This window comes from Rhyacophila brunnea, unplaced genomic scaffold (genome assembly GCF_057557595.1).
Source record: "Rhyacophila brunnea isolate RB1 unplaced genomic scaffold, BYU_Rbru_1.0 scaffold_3, whole genome shotgun sequence".
NCBI classification, from domain to species: domain Eukaryota; kingdom Metazoa; phylum Arthropoda; class Insecta; order Trichoptera; family Rhyacophilidae; genus Rhyacophila; species Rhyacophila brunnea.
Genome location: NW_028232965.1, coordinates 8,484,357 through 8,507,347, shown reverse-complemented (window position 1 = coordinate 8,507,347; position 22,991 = coordinate 8,484,357). Strand labels below are relative to the sequence as shown.

General features: G+C 33.2%; 1 protein-coding gene across 2 annotated transcripts in view; it reads right to left on the bottom strand.

Moving 5' to 3' along the window:
- Positions 1 to 860: 860 nt before the first annotated feature.
- Positions 861 to 22,991, bottom strand: part of LOC147067831 (1-acyl-sn-glycerol-3-phosphate acyltransferase gamma-like) — a 30,368-nt gene continuing 8,237 nt past the window's right edge. The window contains exons 2-8 of one of the 2 annotated variants that reach the window (XM_085952668.1): positions 13,583 to 13,801; positions 11,152 to 11,324; positions 9,880 to 10,041; positions 7,465 to 7,665; positions 4,256 to 4,393; positions 2,032 to 2,251; positions 861 to 1,494 (exon numbers count right to left, since the gene is read on the bottom strand). In XM_085952668.1, coding sequence (XP_085808794.1) covers positions 1,412 to 1,494; positions 2,032 to 2,251; positions 4,256 to 4,393; positions 7,465 to 7,665; positions 9,880 to 10,041; positions 11,152 to 11,324; positions 13,583 to 13,760 — 1,155 coding nt within the window. In that variant the 5' untranslated portion in view covers positions 13,761 to 13,801 and the 3' untranslated portion in view covers positions 861 to 1,411. The remainder of the gene's footprint in view (positions 1,495 to 2,031; positions 2,252 to 4,255; positions 4,394 to 7,464; positions 7,666 to 9,879; positions 10,042 to 11,151; positions 11,325 to 13,582; positions 13,802 to 22,991) is intronic. The other variant, XM_085952667.1, reaches the window with a different exon arrangement.

Here is a 22,991-nt window from a genome sequence, read left to right as displayed (position 1 = left end):
TTACAGACCGATAACTTTTACAAGCAATAATTTTCATGTCTACCGACATCCGACGTACCAGACACGACATTTTTATCTATCCGTCTGTTGAAGATCTACTTACATTTGATTGCATTATTACAAGATGTGGAAGACAAGGAACTCTTATGGTTTGGATAATGAAAAATATATTTTAAATATTTTCACATGAGCCGATATCAATTTTAAACTTTACTATACTGTGTAAAATTCAACCACTGATAAATAAACAAAACACAGTTTTTAAGGAAGCACAGCACCTGCAGACAAAAAACTCAACATTTCTCATGAGAATGTTGTGCGTAACGTCATGAAAAATGTTTCTAAATTCCATAGATAATATTGTATTTAAGAATATTTGTCGTATCTAGACATACATACGATGTCTGTAGATATAAATGGATCTTTTATAAATTAATAATAAAAATACGGTATTATATTTAAATATCCCAAAGATTCTCTTATTTATACAGTGCAACCTATGAAAATTAAATGAATTGAATATAATAGAAACTATATCTATAATATAATAACCCATTTATAAATTATCTGTCCAAATGAACAAATTCTTGTAATAATTACTGAAATAAATGTATTATGAACCATTACTAGGCATTATTGAATAATAATTATAAGTGTAAGTACATTATTCTTTCTTCAATGATCGAGGTTTAAACATCACAAGAAATAAACTACTAATTAACGATAAAAAGTAAATGAAGAATTTTTTTATCGTACACACTTATTTTACAAAAGAGTTGGCCACAGCGTGGAAGTCATTCTGCTACAATTTTCTATTTTCTCTCTAATATTGTATATTATTAATAATATCATAAATTTTTAGAAAGTATGAAATACTAGCTGTTCTTCACAAAATAAAACTTCATAATAATTAACTCAAACGAAATTTCTATAAAATACGCTGTCGTATGAAGTCCACTACCGATATGGTGCAAAACACTCCAGTTGCCTCAGTCTCAATATGTATTCCTACTTGGAAGTACAATAATAAATGCAGGAATATAAACTAAAAAAAATGTGTACATAATATGTGCAAGAAAACTACAAAATATAGTAATAAAATGAAGCACAATATCTAAAGCATAACAAAGCTGTCGCTGTCAATAAATTAAATGGATTTGTGCTGCGTCAGCGAAGCAAAATTAAGATCGATGTCAAGAAAAACTTGTATTTCAAACGTTTCGCATAAAATGTCATCAAATATAACCGATCAGGGCGCAATATTTTATAGTTTATAACAAAATATAATTTAGAGGACGCTATTGTACGTCTCTTATGTCATCTGGCACTTTTAGAACTAACTCTAAGAACATTTTTATATATTTGATGCATATGAGTAGTTCGGAATCTCTATTTAATGGTTTTTGAATTTTTATTCTTTCTTCTTCTCTGCACCGTATGAAGATGCCTTGCTTATCTTCGACATCCCAATAAGCTGTTGTAATGAAACATAAACTGAAAGAAGAAGAAACATTGAATTTAATAAGTGAAAAATATAATAGAATCTTAACTTGTATCATAAAGCGGTAACTTCAAGGGTATGTCTTCTGTGTGCTGCCTGAAGTATGAAAAACTGGGTTCTTATAACCTCAACCTTTCTTTATATACTGACAGTACTACAAGAGTGATCTACAAACTGCAGAGTTGACATAGCACGATTTTGAGACCATTATACATTGTTTCAGGTTACAGTGATCAAACATGTAAAAATGTATATTTTTCAATTACTCCAGATCCATGATGCAATGCCACTTTTAGAACCACAAATATTTTTGATACCATTAATCTGATTTTAAATTTAGTGTTGGCCAGACTCTTCTTTTACATTTCCAGCAGTAGAGCTAATTCTGTCTGGAACCCGGTATTTACTATTTTACCATTGGACCACTCCCCATTACATGTTTATGATTCTTCAGGTATGTAGATGTGTAATATGGAAAAGAAATACCATTCAATAATAAAATATGTTATGCTCTTCGGTATCATACTTACAGAGGGTGATCAAAGCGCAGGCCAGTGCGAAATACATGAGTTCTCCACTGAAGAGCAGACCGAGCAGATATTTCAAAACAGGTACCAACACAACGACCGCCCAAAAGACAGTGTTGATGAGGGAATAATATCGCCTCTGTAGCTTGTAAGGCTTAATTCGTTTCACTCCTGATTCGGCAAAGAAGTCACCGGTTTTGCAAAATGACTCTTGCATACGATCCTATAAAACAATAAATAAAAATCAGCATTAATCTTTTGAAGTGATACTTCTTTCATACAGTCAGTGTAAAGAATGAATATTAAGAAATTGGGAGCTTTATAGGAAAGATGTAAATATCGTCACTGTATATTAAATATCTCCTATGTGGTTTGGGTCATACTCTGAGATAATCAAAAAAAACTGTTTTAAAAAATAATCGTAAATGATATATAGTTTTAACATTTTTTGTAGATCATAATCATAAATTAAAATTGGATAACCATATTTTCTTTATAGTATATCTACATATTATTTAATAGAAAAATCATAGCTTTTTCTATGTTTATATCACATAGGATTAATTCTATATGCACCATGTTGAATACGTTGAATCATGTGTAACCATGCCGTGTTCACATAAGATTATTTTAATACTGATCTATTGCGGCAGACGCTCACATAGGATTAATTACGGTGCATGATTTTGGATGCTCTCACATAGTATTAATTTAATATCGATTTTATTTGGAATCACCACATAGGAGGTATTTAATATACAGTGATGATAATACAGCTGGTAGAGAAAAAAAATGCGCATCAGGTGGTGTCAATAACTCATTTTCGTCAAAATCACCACATAGGAAGTATTTAATATACAGCGATGATATGTCATTATTGTCCTGTTTTTTCTCATCCTACATCCTAAAAATTAACATTTCATTACCAAATAAAATATATTAATACCATCAGGAAAGAGTGGACCATGAGTATATAATATAAGTATTTAACTGTCATAAAAATATATATATTATATCATGTCAAATACAGATCCCAAAATGTTGCAATTACGATTCAATTGCAAACTCCAACGGAGAGTTCGCTGAAGATATTTTACTATATGCCCACGATAGCTGAGCGGTAACGTGTCGACCTATAATGTCGTGGGTCCCAAGTCCCAATCCTGAATTTGGCAAAAAAAATGATTTTGAAAGATGTACATATTGTCAAAACTAAATACATGCCTGTCTATGTCACACCACGAGAAGTCGCACCAAAGTTAGATATTGGTGCATACAAGTTTGATACGGTCAACAGTTTCATATACCTTGGATCTCTTGTAACTCGACATAATGATATTACAGAAGAAATCAACAAGAGAATCATGTCTGCGAATAAATGCTACTTTGGTCTGTTAAGACATTTTAAGGCCCGCTTACTATCTCGTCGAACTAAAAGCACTCTTTACAAAACACTTGTAAAGCCAGTGCTCACCTACGCATCGGAAACCTGGACATTAACTCTGCGAAATGAACGAGCCCTGAACATCTTTGAAAGAAAAATTCTCCGCCGTATATATGGACCGATCAGGGATGGCACCAATTGGAGGAGAAGATATAATGCTGAGCTCTACGGACTGTACGAAGATTGCAGCGCAGTTCAATCAATTAAGATTGGGAGACTGCGATGGCTAGGTCATGTGCACCGTATGAATGACAATGAACCGGCAAAGAGAATGATGTCCAGCAATCCAATAGGACGTAGAAGAAGAGGGAGGCCAAAGATTCGCTGGTTAGATGGAGCTGCCAGTGACTGCCGTATTCTGGGGGTACCAAATTGGAAGGCTCCAGGCAAACAGGTGGAGGGAGCTGTTGGAGGAGGCCAGGACCCACACCGGGTTGTCGCGCCCCTGATGATGATGACATATTGTCATTGTAATGCCGTCTTTTATCATTTTAGAAATTATCATTTCATGATCATATAAAATATATTAATACAATAAAAGGGTATTGTTCTAAAGGGTGATATATTTTGGTACATTGGTTCCCATGTTCCAAAACCTAAGGCCATAATAGTAACTGAATTGACATTTGTTAAATATAAAATCCACCATTTCATTTAAACCTGAGAATTATAAATGAAGCAAAATAGACTTGCACATAAATAATACACACTACCTCCAGTCCACTTCCGATGGTAAAATATCACTACATCATATTATTTTTATTATTATGCATTGCAAGTTACCTTAACATCAAATAGAGAATGCAGCCATTTGGAACCAGCCTCTTCGTCTTCTGGAATATCTTCAAGAGGTATCCTATTGATGTACAGATGAGCATGTACTTTCTTCCCGTAAAGCAAACTAGTCATGGTGGAAGGTGTCTAGAAAATAAAACCATACAAATTCATTCAAATAAAGAGCTGCATAATATACTAGAACTCAGATTAGCAAGCCCCTATGATTATGGCGGAAGATGATTAGCTAAACATTTCCTTTATGCAATATACCTAATTAATAATTTTCTTCTGTGTAAATCGATCAAATTTAAGAAGGTAAGAATCAATCCAATTAAATTTTATATGACGGACATCTAGGCTATATTTCCAGATATGGTCAAAATACATACTATGGCCGGCTAAGCCCGTAAACAATTTGTACGCTTATGAAATTCTTCCATCCATGCACGTAACACCCTAGCATCCGTGAAACAAAAATCTTAACCGGTTCTATGCCTTCAGCGAGTTTTCTTGTTATATGAGGCCGTGATCGACAGGCCACACATACAAATTTCGGGAGTTATCTAGTCCAACTTTTAACTCAAATTACTAACTAGCTACTGTCGATTGATTTATATAATCTAAAAAATTAGACAGTGACATATCGTCACTGTTCTGCCAGAAGACACTAATTCGAAAAAATGACATTTGAGTTAGTTATACCAAAATGTTCCTTATAACTTTACCGTCTGGAAACCTTCTTTATTTTAAAGTCATCCTTTTTGCGATTACTTAATAAACTCACATTATAGACCATTTCAAACATTTTAACAACTTCAAAATTAAATTACTCAAAACTAGTATTCTCCAGTTAGTGTGTTCTGCCAGAACAGAGACGATATGTTTGAATAATTATGAAATATTAAGCCACAAATTATTGACATTACAGCGATTTTAGTAAGAGCTTTGCTCTACATTCAATGTCGTTAAAAAACTGCAGCCTGTCGAATACTGCCATAGCAATGGTTAATGGAGAAATGAGTATGCAGCGTACTCTCTAATTGTACCATAGGAGGCAGTAGAGATGCGCGCTCGCACATCAGCATCAGTAAAATCTCGAGTTGCCGTGCCAAACAGTGCAGCCGGCGCCGAACGGGCGTTTACGTTATGTCGACAGATATTATTCATGCCTTGTCAATACTGACAATGCAAACAACGCACCGATCACAACTTATTAATTCGTTATGATATTCATAGATAATATGTAAAGTATACAATATTATTAATATTTGCACATTTCTACAGTTTTTACTAAATGGATGTTAGTTACAAATCTTATGGATTATACATATTATGTATTATTAAATAGGTTGTTGGAATATTTTTTTATGGATATAATAATTTAGGGATGCGCCTTACACCTTGCGATTTACACCTTTTGCACCTTATAAATAATTATATATTTATAGCCAGTATACCACATATTATTCATTAACCACATTATGAAATAATTTATGATTCATTCACAGAGTAAACATTGTACACAAACTTGTTTACTTACAAATCATGTATAATGGTGAATACCAAATGATAAATATATGAATTTAAAAAATGATGAATCATGACATGAAAGGGAAATAAGTAAATTTATTATAATATTATAAAATGTGGATTGAATAAAAATGGCGCAAAAAACCTAACAGCAAAAAAGAACCTTGAGAGAATTGCATATTACTTATACTGCCTACTTTATTACAGATATTCATAAAATAGTAATTCTACTAATTTTTTTTCGGCAATATTTTTTTATGAGAATTAATGTAGATATAAATTATCATATTATGTATTAATATCATAATATACAATTATTACAATAAAAACACCTAATACAATATTTTTTTCCATACACATTATGTCAAATTATGTTTTATATTCCATTAAAAAACTGCTCTACATGCATTGTACTGACTAATATTAATTTAGTACATAGTTTTGACAAAAATTGCATATAAACTTATTTATATATTGCATATAATAATTTAAAGAAAGTGAGAATTTCAAAAAAAAAAAAAAGTAAAGAAATTGGAAGTAAAGTTCATATACTTTTCATACTAGGCTTCTTATTTTTAGTAAATTAATGTTGACCTAGTTGAATTATTTTATGGTCTTGACAGTTAATCTAAATACCCACATAATATTGTTTTTTTCCTCTAAATATAAATTTTAGCAGTCATTGTTATTTTTCATCATGGAAAGTAATAGGGATTCTGGATTGTCGATTATCATAACATTTTTTGAAAAAAGTCCTGTGTCTGGTACATTTTTTTTGCAATTACGAGATCTGCAAATTATGTTACACCTCGGCAACATACCCATGAGAGAAAATATTGGTAGGTACCGAGTGGGACTCAAAACACACATCTGACGTATTCTGACCAAGATACTAATTAAGTCACCTATACCATATCTAATCACATCGAAATTACTATGCGTTCGCGAGGTTTAATGTCAAATAACGTTAATATTTCGTTATCATAACTATCCTAGTCAGTATTAGTTCAATGAATAATACACAAGATTTAAGAATATAGCGATCGCTGTTGAACATACAAAACCTTTTTAGATAACTATAAAACTTCTTCAATATGTCAAAAAAATGTCTCAAAAGTGAATATTACTGTGTCCATTTTTGCATTTACTACTGAGATAATATAAATACAGTGACAACCCGATTTTACATTTTCAAAGGGACTGACAAAAAAAAAAAATCGTGGATATACAAAATTTAAAAAAATATATTTACTTTTGATTAATTGGGTTGGAGCCAACACGTTCCTTCAGCCCTTTCAGATGTTTCTTTTCTTTTGAAACAAAATTTTTGCTGAGACATTATTTGAATGGGCCAGATATAAAGCGCGTATGGAATTCATTTCTTATTAATTTTTAATTTCTATGACATTTGGTTGAATTTTGAATATTTCAGATGTAAATTGCTGGAAATAAAAACCTAAAACCGGGAATTAAATGTAATAAAATGCACTAGAATAAAACGATACTGCAGGAACTACAGCAGATACGTAGTGGGAAAACATGAATTCCGGATTCATAAAATTGAGGTTCCACTGTATAGAAAAAAAAATTGAACAAAACTACATATTTTCTATTACCACGCAAATTATTTTCTAAATGTGATATTAATATCGTTATTATTCTAAAATAAGATAAAAAAATTATACCGGATCATCTTGGTTGAATGCTATCTGGATATCGTATACAGCGGGAATCCTCCCTCTCATTCCCTGAAGGCTGGTGGTGAAGCCTTTGGTACGCGGTGTCAAGTGATGCTTTAGCAGCGGAAGACCTTTTTCTCTGGCAAACTTCTGCGACGCCTCATGCTTCTTGCTCGAGAATCTGGTTCCTTCAGGGAATAAAAGCAGCTGGAAGTAAACCATCCCAAATATGAATGAGAGTCGACAAAACCCACAGGCCTATTTTTGGTGGCACATTAATTTCTGGAGTCTATGATGGTTATCCATTAATATTAAGGTTATTGTAGTAAACACACTATTAGAGTAAACCAACTAAACACAACAGACTGTGACAACATAAAATAATAACCAATCAAGCATAGACAAAAATAGATTATAAAATTGTTTTCTTCTTCTTCTTCTTCTTTCACCCTGTCACGTCCCAACATTGGGGCATAGGGCAAGCACAAGTTGGCGCCACTTCCCTCGGTCCATCGCCAACTCCTGTGCCTCCCGCCATGTCAGACCTGCAGCACGTAGGTCGCTTTTGTAGCATCGCTGCAGGGTGAGGGAGGGCCGGCCACGGCGACGGAACCCTTGAGGCTGTGCCACAAGGGTACGAAGTGCCGCACTCTTTGGCGGCATCCGGAATACATGTCCCAGCCACGTGAATCGTCTCTTCGTGATAACTTCAATCACCGAAGGCTGTTGTGTCTGCTCACGAACTCGGATATTTGTAACGCGGTCGTACCAATGTACCCCTAAGATTCTGCGGAGACATCGATTCTCAAAGCTCAAAAGCCGTGACTCTTGAAGCTTAGTAAGATGCCATGTCTCACAGACATACAGGAGCACAGGTAGCACGCACGCGTTAAACAAACGACATTTGGTCCTCACAGAATACAGCCTTGACCTCCATGCGACTCCAAGTTGGTTGAACGCAGAGCCCGCCACACCCATGCGGATTCCAAGCTCACTAGAAATACCACCATCATCGGCAACCGTGGCACCCAAGTACTTGAATCTGGACACCAGCTCGACGGGCAGACCAGAAACCCGCAGAGGAGTGTCGGCGTCGATGCAAGCAGCACTGCACATGGATTTGGTCTTAGCGGCATTCAGATGAAGACCCACACGCATCGAGTTCGCGGCTAGCCTGTTCACGGTCACCTCCAACCTCTCGATCGTCGAGTCAAACACGACTGCGTCGTCTGCATACTCCAAGTCGCACAGTCTTTCTTCGCATAGATCGCTTGTGTCATTATGATGTAGGCGTATCCCACTGTCGGGGCAAAACGTCTTACGCATTATGAAATCCATCATGATGATAAAAAGAAAGGGCGCAAGTACACATCCTTGCTTGACTCCTGACGTGATTTCAAAGAGGTCAGAGGATGTTCCGGCTGCTCTCACGCGACACTCTGTATTGGTGTAGAGAGCACTTATCACGGCGACCAGTTTCCGTGGGACACCATATCCTAGCAGAATTTGCCACAGAGATTCACGATGAGGACTGTCAAATGCCTTTTCATAGTCCACGAAGCAGCAGGCGACAGGTATATTCATCTCTTGGTACTGTTGCAGAAGGCTTCGGAGAGTTGAAATATGCTCTGAGCAGGACTTCCCCGGGACAAATCCACTCTGCTGCGCAAAATTGTTTTATTGATTCTTTTTCCCCTCAAGAGAGAAAATAATGGATTGGAATAGTAAAAAAACATCGAACTTGGAAGGTCATGAAAAAGCATTAGTCTGGTTAAATAAAAAATGGTGTAATACTCAAAATGACTTCTTTTGGATAAGTAATTTGGTAAAATCATAATTTTCTTTGAGATGATGGTTAATGTGGGCACATTAATTTAACCTGTCTCGTCACATAATACCAAATAATCATACAAAGAAAACATTGCAAGATGAATAATATTATGTTATTGTAAGATAAAGTAGAAATATATAAATAATTACAACAATGACTAAATATTATTCTTTACAGCTTTCAATGTTTTTTTATACATAATAATATTATGTTATAATATATTACACACTTGAAATTTTGAAGTACTTGACCAAATAATATATATTGATGTAGATTACATTTAGTACCAGTATCACTGTTTGGAAACAGGTGATAAGATCCATTATAGTGCAGGTGATGTGCAAATGCGACAGTTAGCGGAAAGTGAATGAAACAACTAATTCGAGTAATTTATTCACGCATAGCCGAGGATTGACGAACATACCTTCGGAAAATACCCAGATGTCAAGACCAAATGTAGCCTGTTTACTTACACACCACTTATTTCCAAAATATTTAAGATTTACATTTAACCATTGGTATTATTCGATACAGTGTTTATATTTGAGACAACTAATATTATATTCAATAAAAGATATATAAATATTTACCCAAATTGGATCGGGATAATCGCTCAATTCCTTGACTTGGTTCAAAATGATTTCTCTATCTTTATCGAATGATCTCTCCAAGAAGACGTACTCCCCGAACCTCCACATCCATCCGATTGGTGGCATATACTGAATAACCTTTTTCGCATAAGCTTTGCAATTCTGAAAAGATCAAACAAACTGACATTAGAGACATTCATCATTTAGCTGTAAAATTGAATTATATTAAGCGGTGTTATACTGAATGGCTAACTAGAATAATATGTACCTGTGTATGTCTAATATAAAACTTCGGTATATCATTTCTTATCATATCATATCTTCAGCATGTCATGTAGTACTTATGTATAATAAAAATTATAATAAATTTCACATACATACTACAGTCGAACTCGGTTATTACGATCACGGATATAGCGAGATCTCGGATGTAACGAGGAAGCATTCATTGACATTTTAGTTTACAATTTTCTCCAAACATTTATTCACTGTTATAACTAGCAACTTATCAGATATACCGAGCTAAAATACTGTTCATGTGTCGATTGTTTAAAAGCATTTCGACCCTAAGCAATAAAATCCGATCGGACAGGATGCCGCCAGGGTCGGATTACGTTTATGACACTAGTTAAGTGTCTAAGTACTTACCCAATTGGTGTTTCGCTGACAATAATAAAAAAAGTATCCACACATATGGTTGAAAAATCCAAGGTTTGTGAAGTCCGTAGGTACTAATGAACCAGTGTTCATTACAATAAACAACTTCTTTTGAATACCATGCTTGTTTCGGGGATTTTAACGATGGTTTTCAGATTTTTTATTTTTGACTTTTTTTCGACTTGTGTAATGTGACCGCTCATTTAAAAATACCTATTTTCTGATATAACGAGTAACGCTTATGACGAGCAAATTCAGTCGGTCCCATCTTCCTTGTAATAACCAAGTTCGACTGTAGGTAATAAATGTTGTACGTATGTGTGATGGATAGAATAAATTGGTATTCTCTCACTGAAGTCACTGAAGAAGGGTACTATGAAGGGTATAACTAGCTACTTATCGGATATACCGAGCTGAAAATCATCAAAAATTTTCTTAAACTGTTAATGTGTCAATCGTTTAAAAACATTTTGACCCTAAGCAATAAAATCCAACCAGACAGGATGCCGCCAGGATCGAATTATGTTTATGACACTAGTTAATTGTCTCAAGTACCAATATGTCAAATATGCAAACAAAAGCAAATACTGTTTGAAACAGAAAGCATTAACTTACCCCTAAAACTTGTATGTTGTCACAGAACTGCCAGCCGACGAGCCAATCTATTTCGTATTTGTGATTCATTATAAGGTAAGCATGCTCTTTGCCATAGTATTTTTCCAAGTCTTCTCTGTCAATGTACACATCAACATCACTGTTTCCCCACCATTCAATCATGAACACTAACTCTGGGATAGAAAAAGATCATTTCATTAAATCTTACAGTATTAGGTGTATGTATAACAACCTCAATTCCAATATCTATCATCGTCAACCAAATAAGCGCGAATCAAATTGAGGTGCATGTCGCCTACTGTCACGCCGTCAAATTTAGTCTATGGTTTCGTCATTTTGCAGAATATTTTGAACGAGCACCATCTCCATAAATTCACTGAAGAATGACACTGATGAAGAGTGCCAACTATAAAGTATTAGCAATTTGTATTATTATTAATTATTCATGCTAATTTCAATTAATTTTAAGTTTCTTTTTTTAAAATGACTCCCGACATGACATCCATAGATAATATTTTCAACAGACCCATAGATAATAGACAACATTCTTATAGAAAATACATAGTGCCAACAGCTAAAAACACAAAAACCTGATTTTGACATGACAGTCGAAAAGTATAGGCATGTAGAAGATGATAAAAACGTTCATTGAGTCATGTAGGTGTCGATGCAGTGCAGTTGAACGTGAGCTGAACGCCAACTGACAATGTTAGTTTAAAGGTTCAAAATGTGCTACGGGATGGGAGCATCAGTCTGATTTTTTAGACATTTTAAACACCAAAAAAAATGACATTACATACTTTTTTCCCATAGCGGCAGCTTACTGTGACGTCACGTGATAGTCCGCGACATGCACCTCAATTTGATTCACATTTTATGGCCAGTAAATCAATGAAATACCACATTTGCTCCTACGCGAAGCAGATATGGGCTTCCACAGTATGAAGGTTGTAGTAATGGTTTTTTTTATGAAGAATAGTCGTTAACCATTGGCCAAACCCATTGGATCCTCACTTGGATCAAATACACATTGAAAAAATAACATGCATTTTTTTGACTAGCTGTGAGTTCAAACATACGACCTGTGGCTTCATATTTCTACAAAGAGAGTCGCTCTACTGGCCTATGTAGGTGCATAGTTATATTTTTTTTATGATATAAGATAGTCATAAAATTACCATTCAAACAGTTTAATTAGTTAATCAATGACATTGCAACTGCAGATTTCTCCATATAGGTAATTTACCATTAATGTTCATTAAAACAGAATGTTTATAATTTGGGGTATCTAAGCAAGTCTTAAACGAAAATTGTTTAGCAGGTACAGCTCAATGCATTAAGTATATACACTGGATCCAAACCCACATATTGATTGAAAAAATAATATCTGATTTTGACACAGTTGCAGGATTTGAACCTGCGACCCATGGAACAACAAGAGACAAAAATGTCTACTTCAATCTGGCCAATCTTATGTTAAAGACAGAATCATTGTTATTAATATAACTTATTATTAATATAATAAAAACAGCCAACTGCAGGTGCCAAATTTCCAATATCGTAAATGGAACAACTCCCCTCTTTATATCAGTGGCGAAGGGTGGAGGTAGGCTGTTAAGATCCGCCATAAATAGTGCATGTTAAACTTTTTCAGACATACATATTTGTTTTCATTGAAATAAGACTACAATTTACAGAAAGTGTTGGTTAGTTTTTAAAATTCAATTAAACCCTGAGAAACCAAGCCATAATAGATAATAGTCAAAAAATACATGTCTATCTATAAAATATCTAAAATTATGCAATTAAGTCATACATAACTTTGAATATTTTATAGATAGAATAATATTTTTCATTTATTATAGTTTGGTTTAGGCAGGGCTTAATGCAATAAAAAAATGAACCAACAATATGTGTAATATGTACTTTTAATCCAACGAAAACAAATAACTATGAATGAAAAAGTGTGCACAATTTTGTCGTATCGCCCAAATTAGACCAAAACTATTATGGTTTCGTTTAGGCAGGGTTTAATTGATTTTTAAAAACTAACTAACACCATCTGTAAATTGTAGTCTTAGTTCAATAAAAACAAATACATATGACTAACAAAGTTTAGTGTGCACTATTTATAGCGAATCTTAACAGCCTACCTCCACCCTTCGCCACTGCTTTATATAAATTTTCTTTATATATAAAAGGGAAGCGAAAATATTATATTAATTCATAGTGCAGCTTATTTATAAAAAAAAAAAACCGAGTGTATTTTTGGAATTGTTGAATTCCGCTCGATAGTTAAATTATTAAGTTTTTTCTCCTTCCTGAACAATATGCCCAAATGGAGTTAGCCGGTTTGCAGATTAAGCAGTCAATATATATATATTAAAGATCATTTATAAAAAACAAAAAAAAATAATTAATGAATACTTACGGCTGTAAAATGAATACGAAAGATAGTAATTGATTTTCCTATACAAATATTTATTAAAATTTCTGACAGTCACATACAATACTAGCTGTACGACATTTAATATTAGTCCGGAGGTGACAAATGATATAGCAAAACACAAATGGACTATTGTCCATTGTTTTATATTGCTTAAATCCATGGCGCAGTTTGCTTCTGGACAACCCGATTATTGAATAACTTCTGAAACAAAAACAAACAAAACTGAATGTAATTTTTAAAAACCTTGAAATTATCAAACAGCCTATCGTTATGGGCGGCTATTGATAATAATTTACATGATATGATATAAGATAAGATTAATATGTTTGATAAAAAGGGAATTATATTTAATTTTAAAAATTACTAAAAAGAAGTTGTTTGCACAAGTGCACAAGTTCATGTCTGATTTAATTCACCCATCACTATGCATACTAAAAATAACATTTTGACAACTTACAGTCCTAAATTATCATACTTACTCTGATAGATATTATAATATAAAAAATCTGTATCCACGCCTATTTTTTTTTAATTGTACTATAAAAACATTGCTATCCACTATACTATTTTATGTTTCTCTATGATCCATGTATTGCTGAAGAAATATTTAATTAGAACAAATATGACATAATTATATATTAAGTACAGCAATACGCAAAGTAATAACCTCTAAATAATCAGATTAAGATTTACCCACTTATCGGATTAATATTTATTACACCGGTACTCTTTAGCAGTGTTTCCCAACTGGTAGTCTGCGAATTTTTGCTGTCTACATGCCTATGCATCATCTAACAAAATCTTCAAAACCCGTGTACTTGCAGGTGTTTTTGTTCTTAAAATAGATTAATGGTTTTTCTTGACAAAATTAACTGCGATCAGATGTTTCACTTGCACTTTTACAAATATCTTTTTCATTTATTACCTTTTTATCCGCCCGAGCAATGCTGGAAAATTCAAATCGTACTATATAAATATTTTTTTATTTCTGCGTTGGCGGTCCGCAAAACGTTTCTTTTATTTTCAGTGGTCCGCAAGTGTGCAAAAGGTTGAGAAACACAGTTTTATAGGATTGTACTATTGATTTCATTGAGATTTTGAAGGGGAAGCATTAGCTGTGCCTTTTTTTATTTCATTAACCAGTTTCCGTGATATTAGCTATGAAGAAACCCGCGCGACCTCATGGTATCAATTGGTTCATATTGCATCACTCAGCCTGCGGCTCTACACATAGTAGGAGAATAATTTGACGACAAGTGCAATGAGTGCCAAAAAGAATATCAAAATTTATCGTTTTCACTATAAATGAGAAATTAAATATTTATTTGTGATGGTATAAAACAAGTAATGTTGTTGCTTACTGTCTGACATCAAAAAATCGGTGATAACAGTAATTCACTGTAGTCGCATATAGAAGACTTATAAATGACATACCTGTCACGGTGGCAATGCGTGCTAGAGGCGTGTTTAAATAATGTATCGGCTCTCCTTTTGGATGTGACTCCTTTTCTTCTTCGCAATAAATCAAAAGTTTACTAATAATAATTCTAACATCACTCCTGATCGTTTTAGACATTTTTTTCATATAAAAAGCTTCAAATTACGTAAATTGATAGATCAGTACACCACGGGAGCGTAAAATGAAATGATAAATTTGGGGGCGTTAACCATTTGAAATCGGAAGTGCGATTAGCTGCACTGGAGGGGATTGTGAGTTCACAGTTTTAACACAGTGTCATCAGCCAAAAACATCACCATCGTTTTTGAAACTGAATAGCAGATCACAACCTACTTGAAGTTGAACATGCCTGATACATATATGCGCAACGAGAACTATCTGCATTATATTTGTATATACTCGATACGTATAGGTTTCGGAGAACTACATTATCGGTTAACAGGTTGTGGTTTTAAAATATTATGTAATTATAATATAATCGTAATAACTTATCTCTGAGCACTTGAATAGATAAAATAAAGATTAAATATTGCTTTAAAGATTCGAATACAACATAATAATAGTACAATAATATGAATTTTGAACCCAAAATCCAATTCCAGATTCCCACAGTAATTTAAATCAGAGCTTCCCAATCAGTGTGCCGCAAAATATTTTTGCGATTAAGATTTGCTGCTAAATTAGAAGAATTATCAAACCTTTGAAATTCATTTCAGAAATATTCAGTGGTCCGAAATACGGTTGACTATAAAAGAAGGGTTTTCACATATTGGAGAAAATGCTATAATCACCATGCAATTATTTGCCATCACACATCTTTTCTCCAACGGTCAATAAAAATATCATTGATAAAATTGATTGACCAGTAGATCTATTCCAACAAAATACATAACTCAGAAATCATTAAAAATAGTGATAAAAATGTTATGATGCATTCCAAGAGTTTATTATCTCAGGGTATGAAATGTTAAAAATTATATTTGTTAACACCTACGAATGAATTAAATAAAGACCAACAGCGGGTCTATTCTATACACAAGGCTGCTTTCGGTCCGCTACGGCAGCTAAATAGGGTAGGAAAGTATCGAGTTATTAACACTTATTGTTACACAATTACAATAATTTTGTTATAATTGTTACAATAAGTGCTATGTTTTAACAGCACCTGTCTTGGCTAAGATAAATTTTAGACCGAGATAGACAGTTTTGACAGTTCAGACAGCTAACTTATTGTAATTGTTACAATAAGTATTAATAATTCGATACTTTCCTACCCTATTTAACTGCCGTAGTGGACCGAAAGCAGGCTTGCGTATAGAATAGACCCGCAGGTATAGCTTAAGGTGTAGCGATTAAAAGAATACTAATGCAAGAATACTAATCTTTCCAAAGAGAATACATCCGTAATAAATTGGTGTTATCTCGGATCCAGAAATATAACGAAACAGTGTCGTGCTGCTATGTAATCGGAATAGATCTGCAGGAATTATGAGTAGGTAGCGCTTTTAATCATTGAGCACTGGCTTAACATCCGGGAGCTCCGGGTTCAATTTATCTATATAAATATGATCTTTTCTAAGCTCGGGTGTTTCTATGGTTGTTTCACTACTTTAGCCTCATGGCCAACGTTCCCTCTAATTTTTCTATTGTGTGTGCGGATCATCAACGCATCTGAGCAGTGGCGTAACTAGGATTGGTGTCACCCGGTGCAGTAAATTTACCCCCCCCCCCCCCCCGCACAAACACACATACAATTGTTCATTAAAACTTATATTTTAAAGATATTTATTAATACCGGTGATTTTATATAGTAATAACACTAACAATGATAATTTTTAAAGTCAATAAAAAAAATAGGAAATAAAGGGAAAAAAAGTATTCGTTGATAAAATATATTAAATACTAAGAACATTTTTTTTAATATCTATAATAAATCTATATATTTGTATATCGGGTTGTTTTATTGTTCAATACTATAATTTTACTTGCGTGCTCGCGTTAGTCGCACTTGACCTTCGCCTTCCGAAAAATGACTCGAAGAATTGTGCATGTGATGGTTTTGTGCATTCGTGCAAAACTAAAATCTGCCAAAGGAAACTTTCTTTTACAATATTTTTGTGACGACTGTGCGGGGGATGAAACATGTGTGCGGACACATTTTGGCAGGTATGCACACGCGCACACCTTACAGGGAACATTGCTCATGGCCTATTGTTCTCTCAAACAAGTATAAGTAAAACAATCAACCTTCATGTGTTCCTTCTGAATATGTGAGTTTAAACTTTTATTATAAATATTTACCTCTAATTATTGTTTTCATGTGAAATACGGAAAATATGTCTACTGAACTATTTGAAAAAAAGATGTTGGGTTGGTGGTAGTATTCTTCATTGGTCGCAATTTTGCTTAACTTAAAAAATCTGCTGTGACGCAAAAATAGTTGGCGAGCACTGATCTATGTCACGTAAGTATTGAGAGTGTCCTGGAGTTTGCCTTTTAAAGGTTATCAAAGTAAATGAATTTTGATTGACAGTATGAAACAATTGTATTGCTATTGGTGACAGATAATTTCATTATTATTGTGAGCACTCAACTTGTACTCAATGACAGTTCATAAGTGATTTGATTACAGTTATAAATATGAATATGCAATTGGACAGTGCACCTTGGAATGTACTGCAACCTGATGCACGGTACATTTGTGCATCATAATATCAGCAATATAAGCTGCATGTGAATTCAATATATGCACATTTATAGCTGTACACCAATCCCTTGAATTCATTCAAACATTTAACAGTGCACATTAATCAGCTATGCAACCCAATTCGACATATTTTACAATAAGGTCGTAAAATACGCTGGTGGATAAAAAGCGTGTTTCATAATAAAATTATTTCCTAATTACCTGAGACTAATTTCACACTGATTTGATCCTGGACTTGTTCTTGCTAAACAAGCTATCATTAATTATAATCTGGTAATATCTCTAAATACTTAATTAATTATTTCAACAGATAATCTGATAATTCTTGTATGTTTAAAGACATTCCAACTCAATATCTAAAGCGATGTACTGAATTTTCAAGGGTTTAATAAATAATTCTACAAAACTGTAATATGTATGTATATTCATACAAATGCGACCTTTTTAATCATATTATCAACACAAGGGAAAGTCATATAAGAACAGCATTTTTAAGGTTAATCAAATAAATTTAGACCCCACGTCTGGATGTATATCAAATACATAATCTTAATAATAAAAGCAAATTTTAAATGGTAAAAGTGCCGCAGATGACCACATGACCTTTTATAACATTATTTTTAGACCTAACCTAATCTACCCCAACCTAATGTAACCTAACCTAATCTTAGTGTGTGATAATGATGCATCGAAATATTGATAAAAAGTTTTTGTTGACAGCCAATGAAATAATTTATGTAAGAGCATTCAACCTTAGATCTAGAAATAACAAGTATCACTTTTTTGATACAGCCCCATATTATGTACTTAGTAATGAAAATGCAAATCATACAATAATACAATATATGTTTTTACCTATACAATTATTTCTTTTGACCATGTCCGATCCTAATAGGATCACATGGGTCTCCATAGAGTGGAGGATTGTGTTAAAAGATTTTTGGTTTTACGATAAATAGATGTTAGCCACTTGCACAACCATTAGATCCATACTCTCGACTCCAAATACAAATTGAAAAACAATATGTATTTGCCAGACCCAGGATTCGAACCTCCGACCCATGACATTATAAGCCGACGCGTAAGCCGTTCGGACATCGTGGACGTTGTGGAAATACTAGGTACATTACAAATGTCAAAAAGAATTGGGCACGAGGACAAAATTAAATTAATCAAAAAAAGAAAAACTGTGACGAAAGAAAAGAACAGCATGCAAAATCATCGGACATATTTTCCACACCATCTGGAGAGAACGGCTTGCGATGACATTTATACGATCACTCTAACCTTGACCACACACAAAATAGGATATCTTTGGATATTCAGCAACGTCTTGTTGAACATCTTATTTTAATTTAAAGGATGCCTTCAGACGGCATCCATAACTTTAACTTCTCTTGAAATCCTTAATAGAGTCAGTTTTAAATTGAAGACTTTAGAGAGGCTAAGTACATTTGTTTTTCTATGTTTGTATAATTGTTTCTGTGGACCAAATGTCACAAAGTCCAAATTATTGGTTACAACACCTTTTTATTCATATTATAAGAGATTATATTTTTATTCATATTTTTCACTTGTAATAAATATTTATAAACTCATAATTACAGTGGTTTCTTTAACAACTGTATATTAATATAGTATACAAACTTAGAAGAAAACACTTGGCGCCCAGATAATTCATGTACTTACACACTTAATGTTTCTTCTTATTTAACCAGTTCTATGCATTCAGCGAGTTAACTCTCTCTAAAAGGCCGTGATCTACAGGCCGCACATACAATTTTCACGAGTTATCTCGTCCGACTTTAAACTCTAATTACTTACCACTGTCGATTGATTTGCATAATCTAAAAAAATTAACACACAAAGACACCTGTTTGAATAATTATGAAATACTAAGTCACAAATTATCGGTATTACAGCGAATGTAGTAAGAGCTTCGCTCTCCATTCAACGTGAGTAGTTAAAAATCTGCAGCCTGTCAGATACTGCCATAGTTATATCGTGAGGCATAGAAAAGCTTACTATTGTAAATAATGACATAACGCATTTGTTTGCTATTTCATCTTTTATTACCTTGTAAAATATATGCTTATAGGCAAATGAAGGGCACACGGCAAAAACAGGTTCATCGACAAAATGATAATTGTGCAGGAGAGCAAGAAGAAGAATGAAATCGTTATTGGTTTAAAATTAAGTAAAAGAATTTATATATTGATTTCTCATTTATTTTGAAATATTATAATAAAAGTGGAAAAAAGTAATAAAAACATATCCTACGATTTTGTGCAGGTTTATACACAATGAGCTGATTTTTGCCTTGACTACACTTTATTCTCCCTTCATTTATGAAGCAAGGAAATCGTTTTTGCTGGTTTTAATGATACCATTCTTGAGCACTTTCTATTATGTTGAATGAATTGGCATTAAAATCTCAAAAATGAAAAAAATGCAATGAGCCTAGTTTTGCTGTGTAACCTTCAAATATAATAGTCAATTATGACCATTTTATGTCATAATTAGGTAGGTACTATAAGTATCTATGACATAATATAATATTTTTGGAATATATTTTCTTGACTTTCGTGTAGTCATATAGGATATAATATTATACAATACCGGAATAATTTGTGTTGCATGCCGGATTGTTTGAAGCCGGACACTCCGAAGTAATGTAGTAAATTTAATTTTACACTTCAATGGGTCTATTCTATACACAAGGCGGCTGTCGGCGGATATCAACGGCAGTTTATCATATTTATGTATTGAGGTAATATAATTGTTACAATAAGTTAACTGTCTAAAGTTAAACTGTCAAATCTGTTTATCTCGCTCTAAAAGTTAACACAGCCAAGAGAGGAGCTATTAAAACATAGCACTATTTGACAGTTTAGTTTAGACGGTTAACTTATTGTAACAATTAACCCCCTCAATACATAAATATGATAAACTACCATCAATAGCCGCCTTGTGTATAGAATAGACCCACTGATGAGAAATTTATTTTCCTTATTTTTGAATGTGAAAAAAATAAAAACATTTTTCTTTCCTCACCTAGATAATTTGTTGAATAATTTAAACATGTTGGTTGGTTGGTATTCAGTATTCAGTTATTCAGGTAAATACTTACTAATAAAATATCAGTTTTCCTCCTAAGCAAAGCATATGGGCCTACCCCTTCAGAGTGATTATTATCTTGAGAATGCATATGAGAAATAGTTTAGAAATAGTCAATTTTTCATCTAATGGGATCCTCCTCCATTGAATAAACAAAACAAGAAAATGCACGTGTAAACATGTATTATCGTGAAAGTTGCAAGATTGCATACATGAATCAAAAAAGTTCGGAAGCTTCTGAATTTTCACGCGACAGTTGGGATTTTTAATATTTGCCCCTGCGCAGTAGAACGATAGTACACCGCACAGAGACTCATTTTGAGGTTAACCGATTTCACATCATCACGTCTTGCTTACTCTTGAAGAATGAGATTGGCGAGACAGTCAGCACGTTAACGTGTAAAATGTTATTGTCGCGATGGTTTTAAATACACACTATTGGTGCAAGTAAATCCATGCATGTAAAGAGGCGCTATAACAATGGAGCAGCTTAACCTTGAAAATGCGCAGTTTGCGATTTCTTCTACTGCGCACGAATTGCATAGTTTTTAATTATTGTTACTGTCATTATTTCCGACTGCTCTTACATGAATCATATTGCATCGTTTTCTCTCGCTTGACGTCGCTCTAACTATGTAATATTTTCTGTCAAAACTATCGAACTTCACGCTTATGTGGTATGTTTATAATAAAGGATCACCTACTTGAAGACTGGAAGTTGGACAAGCCTGATAAATTTACATAATATATAATACAACCACGAGAACTGTCTGTATTGTATTTATATATACTCGATACGTATGGGTTTGGAGAACTACATTATCGGTTAACAGATTGTGCTTAACCGTGTACTGAGATTTCATCACATCTACTGACAATTATTGCTTCACTTTTACATGGTTGTCACAAGGATACTTATTTACTATTAATTGTTTTTACTGTTAATTATTGGTAAAGCGATATGTCATTAGAAATAACTTATAAGTTTATTTTGTACTTAAATATAACTAAACATTTTAGTTGTTTGTAATTTCTAATAACATTAAGATACTAATATACTAATAACTAATATGAGATTATAACAATTAATTACAGATATTTTTGAATAAAATAAAATGTACTGAATTTTCAACAATTCATATGGCAGCAACAGATCGTAGGTAATATGCTCCACTCAAAATGATTATGGGAAATTACTTACTTACTTTTTTACTTGAATAATCGTCCATTAAGGTTTTACGTCAATGAGATTATCGTTTTTAATCATAAAAATGATTTGAGACCATGATTAATATATTATTTCTCTGTATCACATGTTGTAGAAATTTCTGAACTAAAATATTGGCGTTTGAAATAAAACCTTCTATGGAGAATATTTATTAGATAAAAAAAGATAATTTTCATTTATAAGTCCAATTCAGGTACACGTGAAAGATAAGATTATAAGCCATTGCAAGTTGCAATAACAGGAAATATGTAAAAATGAATTAAATGATTATATTATAATGTCTAATAATCCAAGTATTTTGCATACTCAAAATGGCCATTCTGAATTAATTTGAATATGGTTCGGAAGAAGTTCGTAATAAGACTCAATAGTTCACAAATATTTGTGCCATTGCTTACAAATATAATATATTGATATCTTTGAAATATTGACAGTGTACATAAGCCAAAGTCTATTACCTACTTCCTACACTGACTGAATAATGTTCATGAACTGTATTTATCCTACTGTGAAAATATGTGATAATTATTATGCATGCATAAAAAATGGTCATAATTTAAACTTGAATGTTAAATTGTTCTAATGACATTGATAGAAAAATGTGCATATTTATTTAATACGAGGGTGGGTCAATAATTCCTTAGAAAAAAGCATTAAAACAGTTTTTATTTTTGTATTTTTTTTTTATTTCTCAACATAATCTCCTTGGAGCTCAATACACTTGGTTAGACCTTTCTCAATTTTTTTTAAACCGTCAGAAAAATAAGTTTTCGGAAGGTCCTCAAAATAAGCATTTGTCCGATCGATGACTTCTTCATTTGCAAAAAAACCTTGTCCACTTAGCCATTTTTTTAAGTTTGGGAAAAGGAAAAAGTCACTG